The sequence below is a fragment of the Lepidochelys kempii genome, chromosome 11 (assembly GCF_965140265.1).
Source record: "Lepidochelys kempii isolate rLepKem1 chromosome 11, rLepKem1.hap2, whole genome shotgun sequence".
Lineage (NCBI taxonomy): Eukaryota > Metazoa > Chordata > Testudines > Cheloniidae > Lepidochelys > Lepidochelys kempii.
In genome coordinates, this window is record NC_133266.1 from 38,356,807 (window position 1) to 38,370,610 (window position 13,804).

The following is a 13,804-nucleotide window of genomic DNA, read 5'->3' on the forward strand; positions in this document are numbered from 1 at the left end:
CATCAAACTCAAAATTAGAAGAGCCACAGATTTTAAGGCCACAAGGGACCATTATGATCATGTAGCCTGACCTCCTGCAGAAACTGAGCACTGGAAATATGGAAAAGAAGCCCTTGAGGAATTCCACCATGATTTCAACAATTTCCATCCCAACATCAACCTCAGCCTACACCACTATACTTATCTACATGCCTCCAGCTTCCGTCCAAGGTATACCACACAATCCATTGTCTACAGCCAAACTCTAAGATACAACTGCATTTGCTCCAATTCCTCAGACAGAGACAAACACCTACAAGATCTCTATCAAGCATTGTTAAAACTACAATACCCACCTGCTGAAGTGAAAAAACAGATTGACAGAGCCAGAAGAGTACCCAGAAGTCACCTCCTACAGAACAGGCCCAACAAAGAAAATAATAGAACGCCACTAGCCATCACCTTCAGTCCCCAACTAAAACCTCTCCAGCGCATCATCAAAGATCTACAACCTAGCCTGAGAAATGATTCCTCGCTTTCACAGATCTTGGGAGACAGACCAGTCCTTGCCTACAGACAGCCCCCCAACCTGAAGCAAGTACTCATCAGCAACCACACACCACACAACAGAACCACTAACCCAGGAACCTATCCTTGCAACAAAGCCCAATGCCAACTCTGTCCACATATTTATTCAAGTGACACCATCATAGGACCTAATCACATTAGTCATGCCATCAGGGGCTCATTCACCTGCACATCTACCAATGTGATATATGCCATCATGTGCCAGCAATGCCCCTCTGCCATGCACATTGGCCAAACCGGACAGTCTCTATGCAAAAGAATAAATGGACACAAATCTGACATCAGGAATCATAACATTCAAAAACTGGTAGGAGAACACTTCAACCTCTCTGGCCACTCAGTAACAGATTTAAAGGTGGCAATTTTGCAACAGAAAAGCTTCAAAAACAGACTCCAACGAGAAACTGCTGAGCTTGAATTAATATGCAAACTAGATACCATTAACTTGGGTGTGAATAGAGACTGAGAGTGGCTGGGTCATTACACATATTGAATCTATTTCCCCATGTTAAGTATCCTCACACCTTCGTGTCAACTGTCTAAATGGGCCATCATGATTAGCACTACAAAAGTTTTTTTTCTCCTGCTGATAATACCTCATCTTAATTAATTAGCCTCTTACTCCACCTTTTCATGTTCTCTGTATGTATGTATATATATATCGTCTTATTATATGGTCCATTCTATGCATCCGATGAAGTGGGCTGTAGCCCACGAAAGCTTATGCTCAGATAAATTTGTTAGTCTCTAAGGTGCCACAAGTACTCCTGTTCTTTGTTCATAAAACATCAGAGGCAGTCAGATGAATCATTTTCAATTCAACAAAAGTTGCCGGGAGCCTTGGTGGCTCAGGGAATTGATACCTGGCTACAGAGCCTTTTCTCTTGAAGTGACTAGTTCAAATCTGTTCAGGTAGGCAGAAAATTACCAAAAGTCTTTCCCTTCTAATGGATGTTTAGTTACCTGTGTGAAATATATTAGGGGTCTCAAATTTGTTCCTGGATGAACCAGGCCACCACTAAACAGCCACCACTAAACAGAATCCTTGCTGGCAGTTCTAGCTGAGAGACCAAGGGCTGAATAGGCATGAGATACCCTCCCATCCCTAGATGTGATCCCTCCAGGTGAGACTTGAGGCATAGTAGTAGAACAGAAAGAACACGGGCACGTTTCCTACAGATAGAACATTTAGCTTCTTAGATTGAACTGGGCCCTTTTCTCTAGCAAGAAATTCACTTACAGTGTTTAATAAGAAAGAAAAAGAAACAAACTCCAGGGACCACTTACCCACAACTTTTTGATGTATTTGTTTCATTTTGGTGAAGGGAACTGTTGATCCACACTATGGTGCCATTCACACATGCCTTCTCTGGGTTACTAAGCTCTTGCTTCTCAATGTCATATTGAATAAATGTGTCTGTCATCAGACCAAAGACAAGCAACATGCATGGCTGGGCTGCTCCATGAAGAATGGCACAGAAACTACCAAAAACCATCATTAAAATCTCAGATGATGAAGAGAATCGAAACTAAGAGAGGGAAAAAAAGACTGTCCGAGTGATTTTGGTGTTAGCTATGCATTAATTATTCATTAATCATATGTCCCTGATTGACATTTCAGGAGAGTAATTTCAGCAATGTTTACTAGTGAATATTTGATTCACAATGTAGAACCAATCCTACTCTCATTGTATGGGCATGTAATCCCTCTTGATTACAGTGGGAATTATTCATGAATCTGGGAGCAGAGTTTGACCCTCTGAGTGAACGTATAATCAGACTTGCAGAGAGTAACAAAAAATGAAATCCAAATGATAAAGCATCACTGCAAGGTATCAGTATTCCACACTTTGATTCAAAGGTTGACTGTGAATATGTCCTTGAAATTCACGTTTACTTGTATAGTCTACTTTGCATGGTTTTTTTGAAAAAATTAGGACATTCTACACAACCTGTGAATAAGGTAAATTATTGTGACTTCCTCCTGATGGTTCTGTGGTTATATGGTCGAAATTTGACTAAATAGACTCAGGTTGGGATGTTGCATAGATACACACTACCAATTAATGTATGTAGAGTGTTATGATCAGGTACTATTGGAGAAGTGATCTCTCTTTGCTGCAAGGGGGACTGATATTTATAAGTATGCAGTGTAAAATATAGGTTTACATATTGGAGAGAGGTGGAGTATAGATACAAGTAATACACAGATGCTGTAATGTGTCAAGGGATAAAAAAAGGTAGAGAAATAGAGCAAACATAGAAGACAGAGACATTGTGATGGTGAAAATTAGGGGAAGATATAAGACAGACTAAAGCCTGGTGTACACAAGAAAATTAAGTCGGCTTAACTACGTTGCTCAGAGGTGTAAAAATCCACACCCCTGAACAGCGTAGTTAAGCTGACCAAAACCCCCCAGTGTAGACAGTGATAGACTGACAGAAGAATTCTTCCATCAACCTACCTACTGCCTCTCGGGTAGGTGGATTACCTACACCAGATGGAGAATCCCTCCCATCGGTGTAGGTAATGTCTACAGCAGGGGTAGGCTACTATGGCCTATGGGCCAGATCCGGCTTGCCAGCATTTTTAAGCCAGCCCTCGAGCTCCTGCTGGGGAGCAGCGTTTAGGACTTGCCCCGCTCTGGCATTCCAGCCAGGGAGCAGGGTTGGGGGCCGCTCCGCGCAGTTCCTGGACGCAGCGGCATGGTCCCCCACTGATTCCTGTGGGGGGGGGGGCAGCCAGCGGGCTCCGCTCTGCATGCTGCCCCCGTCCCAAGCGCTGCCCCTGGAGCTCCCATTGGCCTGGAACTGCGGATGGGGTTGTAAAAAACAAAAGAAATATTATATTTCAATTCACCTAATACAAGTACTGTAGTGCAATCTCTTCATAATGAAAGTTGAATTTACAAATGTAGAATTATGTAAAAATAATAACTGCATTCAAAAATAAAACAATGTAAAACTTTAGAACCTACAAGTCCACTCAGTCCTACTTCAGCCAATTGCTCAACCAAAGCATAAAGGGGCATATGAATGTTTAGCATATCTGACACATAAATACCTTGCAACGCCGGCTACAAAAGTGCCATGCAAATGCCTGTTCTCACTTTCAGGTGACGTAAATAAGAAGCAGTCAGCAGTATCTCCCTTAAATGTAAACAAACTTGTTTGTCTTAGCAATTGGCTGAACAAGAAGTAGGACTGAGTGGACTTGTAGGCTCTAAAGTTTTACATTGTTTTGTTTTTGAGTGCAGTTATGTAACAAAAAAAATCTACATTTGTAAATTACACTTTCATGATAAAGAGATTGTACTACAGTACTTGTATGAGGTGAATTGAAAAATACTATTTCTTTATCATTTTTACAGTGCAAATATTTGTAATTAAAAAAATAAATAAAGTGAGCACTGTACACTTTGTATTCTGAGTTGTAATAGAAATCAATATATTTGAAAATATAGAAAAACATCCAAAATATTTAATAAATTTCAATTGGTATTCTATTGTTTAACAGTGCGATTAATTTTTTAATTGAGGCTAATTTATTTTAGTTAATTGCGTGAGTTAACTGTGATTAATTGACAGCCCTATTATTTTTGTATTATTTACATTATTTCATGACATGTCAGTATTTATTTTCAATTGTTAGTAATTATTTTATTTTATTTTTAAAATGTTTCAGTTAGTTCTAAATGGTAGCGGACAGGCATTCCATATTCACTGTCAGGGCTGAATCCTGAGCATAAAGTGGTTGGACTTTGTGCAAAATGTCATAATCTTGCAAAGGTTCGCTTTCCTTCAATTGCTCATTCTATTCAAAAGCAGCACTGTGTGCTCTTCAGCTATGTCGCCCGGGAAAATAAAAACACCCCAGCACACCATGCTCTCAGACTGTCCATCAATACACCAAGGAGTGCACACCCTGGCTCTATTTGACGCAAACCGCAGGGCCACCCCAGAGACTCGGGAATTCACAGGACTGAGCCAGATCTGGGAACTTCACTACATGATGCCTGGTGCAATACCAGCAACCATGGTCACTGTGCCTGGAGCAACGGTCCTTAGTAGACTATGTGTGTTTGATGATAAGTGACAGCTGCCCTTCATGATTTTTTAAAGTAAAATAAAAATAGTAATATATTTCAACTTTTAAGTTATGTCATATTAAGCACTACTACTACTGGCATGTCATGAAATAATAAAAACAGCATAAAAATGTAAAAAACAAAATAAAATTCAAAATGAAATTTAAAAATTCTGAAGCAAAATTTCAAAATAGCTTCCCATTGAAATTGTCATATTTTTCAAAATATTTTGTAAAATAAAAAAAGTATCATACAAATATTTCTGATTTGCTCTAATGACAATGTGCCTAGCAGACAATCATGACCCATAGGCAATATACATGTGACATAATGACAAAGGGTGAAATTCTGGCTCTATTGATGCCAGTGACAAAACTCCTATCGACTTCAGTCAGGTCAAGATGTCACCCTAAAGGTTTAACTGAGTCACAACTACATACTGCAACTAAAGATACATTTCAGTGACCCCACAGTATAATATGTGTACAATATTTAAATCCAACACTTTCGTTACCAGTTGAAAGAAGCCAAGTCGAATTTCATTTTCTTTCTTGTTTGATGACCTTCAAGAAAACAAAATGCAGAATTATAAACCTTCAATTTCCACTATCTCATATATTTTCTCTTGCCTAATGATTGCATTTAGAGCTGACTTTAACTCCCTTGTCCCCTTTTTCTTATTCTCTGGAAAAGGTTCTTCATTTGTATAGAAATACCTATAAGCACTTTTAACATGAGCCTTTTCTTTCACTTGATTCTAGAACACTTTAGCCACACAACTTTTCTTCTAAAATCCTATATGATGTAGTTCTCTCTCAGACTTGTTCTAGGGCAGTGATTTGAAGTAGGTTTTTCTGAAAGCTGTAGACATATCACCATTGTAGAACGACTCCAGTTCTAAACCTACTTTAAACAGCTTCTTGCTCCTTTCTAGCTCTGCTGATGGAGGGGACTGTTGGCCTGGGTGGATGACATGCAAAAAGGGGGGCTGTGACTCCATCAGAAACTCCCCCATGCTCTGATCCTGCAGAATCTCCTCCACCCAGGAGTACCAGGAAGATGATGCACTGTGCATGAGAGGGGATGGACCAAAGAAGCAGATGCCAATATGCAGCACTCAGATTAGGAACAAAATTCCGTGGTTAAAGAAACATGAAGGCTTACGCTGCTGGGGCCACCACTAATCCCACTTCACAGCACTGTTTGTAACATGAATTAGGAGTTCCTTGAGGTCACAGGGAGGAACAACTGATTTGCAAGAAGGCCAGAGATACACAGGATATAGGCCTGTGTTTCCTGTGAATCTCCAGTGTAAGTGTCCTCTCCTGCTCCCATATCCACCAGTTCTGCTAGCACTGCTGACTGGACAGGACCACACCACACCTGCATGCCTGGAGTGGAATCTCTCTCCCTATCCCATTGCACAGGTTTTCTGCTGGAGAGTATTATTTGACCCTCCAGCAGTGCCCACATTAGTCTGTTACACACAGCAGTAATTTATGAAGCCTAAAGATCCTATCAAGTCGACAGGAATGGGATCTATGTTATACCAAACATTTTTATGCGGTGAGAGCTGTATGAGTAGTGGATTTGGTTTTGAGTTTACATGACATTTAAAATTTTTATAATACATAACAAATAAATTACAGCCATATTTATACTGCACATTCTTCAGAGGCCTGAGCCTCTGACGCTACCACTGAATTTCATGTGTGCTAAATAAGATACATATGTGACATGTGTGTGCCATATAGGACCTATGTGCGTTTCAAGAAACCTCTAGTAATTAGGGCAGGGGCAGCTTAAATTTGGGTCTGGTGTCCTGTGAGTTGCTCTGTTACGAGAAAAACAAAATAAAAAATAAAACAATGCTAGTGACTCCCTGCTCCTGAAACAGCCCTTTGTGGCCATGAAGAATGGCTGCAAATTACAGAAGTTCTCAGGGTGTCTAATCTGGTGTAGAGCAACTCCAGAATCAGGAAAATAGAAGTGTTATGTTCCCCACAAGCACTTGTCAGTCACAGAGAATGATTGGGGTCTCTATGACCTTTCAACCTGTGAATAGTTGGGAATTTATATTTCAATCTCAATTCCTCTCCTGCTGAATGATTTGGACTGAATCTTTTTCACTTCTAGTCTCATATTTCTAAAAGTTATGAAGTTTATGTTGAAACTTCCCCCACAATGTTATTCTCCAAACCACGCTGGGTGGTTGGGGTGCATGTTGTGTGTGTGGTGTGAACAGACACAAAATGAATATTAAAGGGGTTTGCTGAAGGAGACCCTGATGTTTTGCAGCCACTACTCTGCATCTTCAATGCTTCACTTCACCTCTTCTGTAAAGACTGCTTTAGCCTGCCTCAGCTGAATCGAATAGTGCAGTTTCAGAAAACAAAGTGCATGTCCGCATCTCAAATACCATAAATACCATACATGCATTAATGACATGTGTTAATAACATTTATTTCACTTGATAGCTCTAGAAACAAATAATGATTGTGTGACCAATGAGCAACTATAGGACTTACTCTGGTTTCTTATGGTTGTTATCTGTTGGGAGAAATAAATACAAACCATAGTTAATCGTTATTGATAAAGTGCAGAGTCTCCAACAGACATGCTCTCGAAATAAACCTTAGGGCCCAAGGTACCCAGCCCGCCCCGGATTCAGGGAGACTCCTCTCACCCATACGCCACCTCAGGCACCAGGTACTAATGTTGGTGAAATAATTCATTGTGCATGTAGGTGCTGGAGCTAGGGGTGTGGTAGCAACCCTCTGGCTTGAAGTGGTTTCCATCATATACAGGGTTTACAGTTTGGTTCAATGGCTCTCAGCACCCCCACTATACAAATTGTTCCAGCAGCCCTGATTGCGCATAATAAATTAATTGCTAATGTTGTCACTCTCCCCTCGAATAATTAACCACAAATACATGCCTGAATATTATTCACTCAATACTTTATTTGGGGCACATTCCCATCAAGTGGCAAATACTTTGATGGTAAATAGTGTTTGCTACTATCCAACTGGTTCTGTAAGTCACGGTCCTGATGAGTGGCACGGTCTCGCACAGGGTGCCAGTAACTTGAAAGGGGCTGTAGAGGGGAGGGGCTGTGGCTTTGGCAACAGCCCAGACAGTACACAGAAATGAGTACCTACTCCATCCCCTGACAGGAAGGTTGAGCTGACACACAGGTGTTCACTCCTGGGAAGCCCCTGGAGGAACTGTGACTTAGCGAGGCAGAATTCCATCTGGGGACTCCGGCCTCAGTACAACACCTCAGCCTCCATAGCAACTCAGGCCGTGGCCTAACAGCCATGATCTGACCCTTCACATCAAGAGACGCCGTCAAGGATGATGGCCCTAAAATATATCTTGTCTCAACAGTGGTCCCGCTGGGGAGGCCTTACCATGAAGGATCAGTGCTTCAAATGTTTATCACAAGTCACTTTGCGTGACACAGCAGGAAGTGCTAGCCCTCAGCAGCAACACCACCGGGAGCTCAGAGTTGTCTTGAATAGTCATTGGGCACATTCCTGAAGAGTCAGTGCAATTTTCTAGAGTTTTCCAGTGCACTGGCAACCCACTGCCCATTTTTAGGTCCTAACATGGACTGGAATCATGTTTTAGTTTTCAACCAATTCTTGCTGCAGCTTGAATAGAAAATCCCCATCCTCTTACTTTCTCTACCATTCAGCAACACAGCACTTAGCATGGACACTTTCATGCCTATTTGCTCTGCATGGTCACTGCAAAGCTGTGTACCACAATTCAAAGGGTGCAAAGAATTTCCTGCACTTGGGGACTCTGTGGCCTGCTCATCCCACACTTCCCAATGAAAGCACAGTATTTCCACTGCATCTTGGGCCTTGCATATGGGCATGGCAGATGTAATGGAGTGTGGGCTTTGTGCTTAAATCCAGAGGTCATGTATGGACATATATTTCCTTATGATGTGCTTTCGCTTTTGTTTGTTGCACCTGTAGTTACTATTTTACCGTGTTAACTTGCTTCCATGTGCAATTTCAATTAAATATAAATATATTGTGTCCCTTTAATTTTCCACCTGCTTTTCCGAAACATATAAGACAGGGTCAATACATTCAGCAGCTTCTCTTCATTTTTCTCCTCCTCATCTTCACCTAACACCCCAAGCCTCCTGCCACCACCTCCTGTTTAATTTGAACAGAGATGCTTGGTGTTTAACAAGTACCTTTAAAAAAAAAGAAGCTTGAAGAGGAGAAACAAAGCAAGAGTGGAAGGAGGAGAGAAAGGAGGCTTTGGAGACGGGTGAGGAAAGCAAGACCTGTTCACACATTTAAAAGAAATTCTAAATATAATAAATCAACCCTAGAAACCTGCAGGGCACAGGTGTTTTCAGCTTTTATTGTGAGTTCTAAAATTTAAAGAGGAATGCCAGAGTCATCCCTGCTGAAAGGCCATTGAAGTCAATGGAATTATTCAGATACCATGGTGATGAGCATGGTATAAAAATCTAGATAGATTAGTTACATTTGGTAGACAGATGATGGGGACATATAGACAGATACTGTGGATAGCTAGGCTGATAAGAAGAGATCATTCACTTACATGGATTGTTGCTTTAGGCTTGTAAACAAAAGTTGTTTTGAATAAAACATGCCCATAATTATGTGAACTGCAATATCTAGTATGGCATGTGTTTTCAACAGGCTATTAAAATTAAAGTAGAAGCTGATTAAAGAGTAAATGTCTTACATGATCCATCTGAGTCATAAATGTAATTATCCTCTTCAAATCTCCTAATACTCCGCAGAACAACAGGATTGGACATGATGATTTGCTCCTTTAATCAGAAACCCTAAAAAGGCAAAAAGTATCACCATAGTAATGCCTTTTAAAATGATAAGACAACATTGTATGGGCCATATTCTGATCTCAGTTACATCCGTGTTATTCCAGTGTAACTCCGCTAAGCACATTGGATTTACACCAGTGTAACTGAGAACAGAATACAGTCCTACAAATCTAGTGACACTACAGATAGTGAAGATAGCTGAAACAAAAGCACATTTAACTATCAGTGACTAAAATGTTAGTCTTTCAAAAGGCGTGAAATATTGCAATACTTGCTGAGCGTGGCTCAGACGCTACGCAGCAAGGGTTTCCCCAACTTGATTATAGCTAGCATGGTTGTAGCACAGTTAGCCTATACAATACAAGCAGGGATTTCTCTTTAACAGTCATGCTAGCAGAAACAATGCTTCAGACTAAGTTACACCTCACAGGTAGTTTATTGCATCAGGTTTTAACATGGTTAAACCCTGAATGGGTTTTGAAGGGTCCTCAGTCTGCCTCATCATCTTATTGGGATTAGTAAACCAATGGCTGGATAGAGCAGGAAACGTAGCATCCAGGACATATTACATGGCCTGGAAACCATTGGAAAAACACAGGGAGTCCTCCCAGCCTGTCCCTGGAGTCCTCCACTGCTGGTTCATTCTCTTAGGCCTCACCCCTTCAAGAATGGCAGCACACCTCTCCCAAGCTGCGCAGCACCATTGGCTGGTCCTGCACTTGTCTATTCTCTCTCTTTTTCTGAATCCTCCCACACCATCTTGTGCACAGGGCATCTACCCGTTTCTGCCCTTTATTTCGGTCTTATGCTGGTCTGTTCAGGCTTCTGAGTGTCATGTTGATGGCTATGGCTTCCTTCTCTATTGTTCTGTGTATATAGGTTGCCCTCTTACCACTTGCTTATGTGTTCACATGTCTTAGTATTAAAAGGTTTTTGCTTCACACTTCTCCTTTCCACTATGGCTGTTTATCTGCCTAATGCACTGTATGAAATCCATGGAGTGGCAGTTACACAAAAGCAGAAGGAGCTGTGATGCAATTTCTCTCTTAAATTACAGCAAGATGCAAGAAATATAAGGATACCACCCCCCACCCCCGTCAAATCAAGAGTGAGGGATAAATAGGAGATTGATTAATAGATAATTATGTTGAAGTCACTTCCTGTATAAATCCTGCCACTTCCTGTCTAGTCCCTTCCTTTCATTCCCGCCTTTCAGAACCATTCACTCCCATCCTGACTCTTCACCTTCCTGCTACTGGGCTTTCCTTTTGGCCTCTCCTCCTCTGAACCTTGCCCATATCCCATTTTTGGTACTTGTATCCACCTTTCTTAAGTAGAAGAATAGCCAGTGGGATGTTGATGTGTGGAATGGAACTGTTAATCCACTAGCCAATAAACAGTGATACTCCTAGAAACAAAGTGTTGCATCCAACAATCAAGAGAAAAACTAAAATGGGGGGAGGGGAGAAGGAGAATTTGGTGCATAATTGTTTAAAATATGTTTAAGGGATAAAATTAACATTTGTGGGGAAAAGAGATCTGCTAGAATCAAAAATTAATGAAAACACCACAAAAGGCTTATATGTTTTCTTCCTCTAGAATGATTAAAGAGAAGATTTCAAACACTCTAGGGCCCAGCTTCTCACCTGGGGTAAATATGTAAAGCTCCAGTGAAGTTAAAGGAACTGCATCCATTTATACCCCAAAGAACTTAACTCTGTGTATTTAAAATAACCCCTGATAATACGGTGTGTTGTGAAGAAAACTCTTCTTTTACACACACTTCACAACTGTAATTTTTAGTCCCCCTGCAAACATGGTAGCTGGGTTGAACAAGGCTGCAGGAGCCAGACACTATGCCTGATTTCAAAGCCACAAGTGAAAACAAAAAATGCTTGTAATGTCACAAGCCTACCCTCCTTTTGTAGACTGTGTCTGATACACCTTTAGGGTAATAAGAGCAGAAAATCACGTATAAAGACTATTTTCTAAAAGGCAAATATAATTCAGAATCCCCCCTGTTCAGAGGGCAGCCAAGGTTTGTGGCGTCAGACGTTGGGTGGGGAAGCAAGCACTTAAGCTTTGTTGCACTTGATTTTAGATTAAAATCACAAGAAGAAAAACCTGCTGCCTGCAACAGGACAAATTTACAGGCCAACAGGAAAAAACTGTAGCCCTGCTGGAAAATGAAAAGTGATCTTAGTTTAAAATGGTCACAAGCTATACATGCAGAAAAAAAGGGGGACAGTATTCTTGGAAGCTTTTGAGAAAACACGTAAAGCCAGGATTTGTCCAACTAAAGGACATGTCACGGGGTTGGGAATTTGCTGTATACAAATTCACCCTCCCCTACATGGGGCCTGATTCAAAGCTTATTGAAGCCACTGGGAGTCTTTCCATTAGTTTCAGATCAGGTGCATGGAAAGAAAATTTTGCAAAAGCCCAGTATTCACGTGAGAATATCTAATTTATTTTTAAATCTATAAAAACATACATGCAATCCTCCCTTCCCCCCTTAAAAAAGAAAACAACTAAGCACAAATTCCTAGCAGTTTAAAATCATTTTGTAGAGCACAACTCACCCACTCCCACAGTGAAAATACACATCAGTTCCTCCGCTAGCAGTTGTGGTGGCTAACTAATGAGTTTAAAACTCTAAAACAAGAGGCCAGCAGAAAGCAGTTTTTCAGACTGTCCCAAAATCCAAAGAAAAGTACGTTCAGAAAAAGTGAGAAGCCGGGAATGGGCGACAGGGGATGGGTCACTTGATGATGACCTGTTCTGTTCATTCCCTCTGAAGCACCTTAAGCCACTGTCGGAAGACAGGATAGTGGGCTAGATGGACCTTCAGTCTGACCCAGTATGGCCGTTCTTATATTCTCTAAACTCCTCAGGGCAGCTGTGTCACTGATCACAGGCTACAGCTATGCTTTGTAACAAAAGCATCTGTTCTAAATTAGTCTGTATCAAACACATATGAAAGGTGTTGATTGGCTTCTGGGGTGGGAGCAAGGCTACGCAGAGAGTACAGACCCTCCTCCATTTAATCAAAGTCCCGATAAACTTGACAGGATTCCTAGAGACATGGGGAAAAGCCAATACAAATAAGCAAACAACCTAAGGTTTGCCTAATTTTCCAACTCTCCCATGCATGTCGGATACACACATGCAAACACACACAAAAGCGGGAGAAATGTATAAGGCCGTAAAGTTTTGTTAATTAGTATAATTTTATCAAAGTTATTAATTCACTGGGTTAAATTAGCCAAAACATTGGTTGCTGTATTAACAACATCTGTAAGAGACAACTTGCAAACTCATTTGACTTATTCTATGAAAAGAAGGTGGTCACTTCTGACAATTCTACTAGGAATTATGCCACTGGAGACCATTGTTTGCATATAAAACATCTACTTCTCTTGCTGTAAGTATAGATAGTATCATTAATGCCCTGACCTGTGGGTCTTAGAAACTGCCTGTATTATCATGTAGGTTTCACAGGGAGTAAGTCTACTACCAACAACTACTTCCTTTGTTTACAGTATGGCAAACAGACTTTGTTCAGACAATGACAATCTATCAGCCTTGTTAGGGTTAGGGTATTAAACTACAAAGAGCAGATATGTTTATTCATTATGATTATTATTTGTAAAGGGTTAGATGTTTCAGATGGGTATAACCAAAATAAATCCTTTGTTTATTAAGTTAAACACATTAAATGGACTAGTTCCTTGGCCTCAGCTCTAATTGCTGTGTATTGTCACTGTGTTTACAGAACAGTAACTGACTGTACAAAGAAGTTTGTTGACTACCCAGTGTTTCCAAAGGCAAACTCGATAATGTTTCTGTAACCTTTACATTCACACAAGTATAATTATAAATGGAACTGCAAAACCGGATTGTGAAAATATATGTTCTGCTATGTAATGATGACTTCATTTCCAAGTTGATTTCCTGCACTGTGTGAGCAAATTCTGCGGAAATGCTCGTACCCTCAATTCTTAAATATTTGAAAACTCACCCGGAAACTGCATTGCACCAACAAATATGAGACTTTTTAAAATATAAAGCTAAGGGGCTCGATTCACTGGTACATTCCGGCTTCTTTCAACAGTTCTGTGAATGCAAAGCAGCCATGAGCCTGATTTAACTGGATCGGTGGAAAGCAGCCAAAGCAAATGAGTAAATCTGGCCCTATGATGAAAATCTATATGATGAAGCATTTCCACCTCAGAAACATAATGTCATAGCCTGCAGTGAGGGAGCCCGTTCTGAGTTAGGCAAAACTCCCTCTCTGTCTCTTTCTCTC

General features: G+C 40.7%; 1 protein-coding gene across 1 annotated transcript in view; it reads right to left on the reverse strand.

Moving 5' to 3' along the window:
* The window catches only part of ABCB11 (ATP binding cassette subfamily B member 11), a 69,416-nt gene extending 59,945 nt beyond the window's left edge, over window positions 1–9,471 (reverse strand). The window contains exons 1-4 of the mRNA XM_073304739.1: window positions 9,396–9,471; window positions 7,184–7,205; window positions 5,170–5,218; window positions 1,855–2,096 (exon numbers count right to left, since the gene is read on the reverse strand). Of these exons, the coding sequence (XP_073160840.1) occupies window positions 1,855–2,096; window positions 5,170–5,218; window positions 7,184–7,205; window positions 9,396–9,471 (389 nt within the window). The remainder of the gene's footprint in view (window positions 1–1,854; window positions 2,097–5,169; window positions 5,219–7,183; window positions 7,206–9,395) is intronic.
* Between the last annotated feature and the right edge of the window lie 4,333 nt (window positions 9,472–13,804).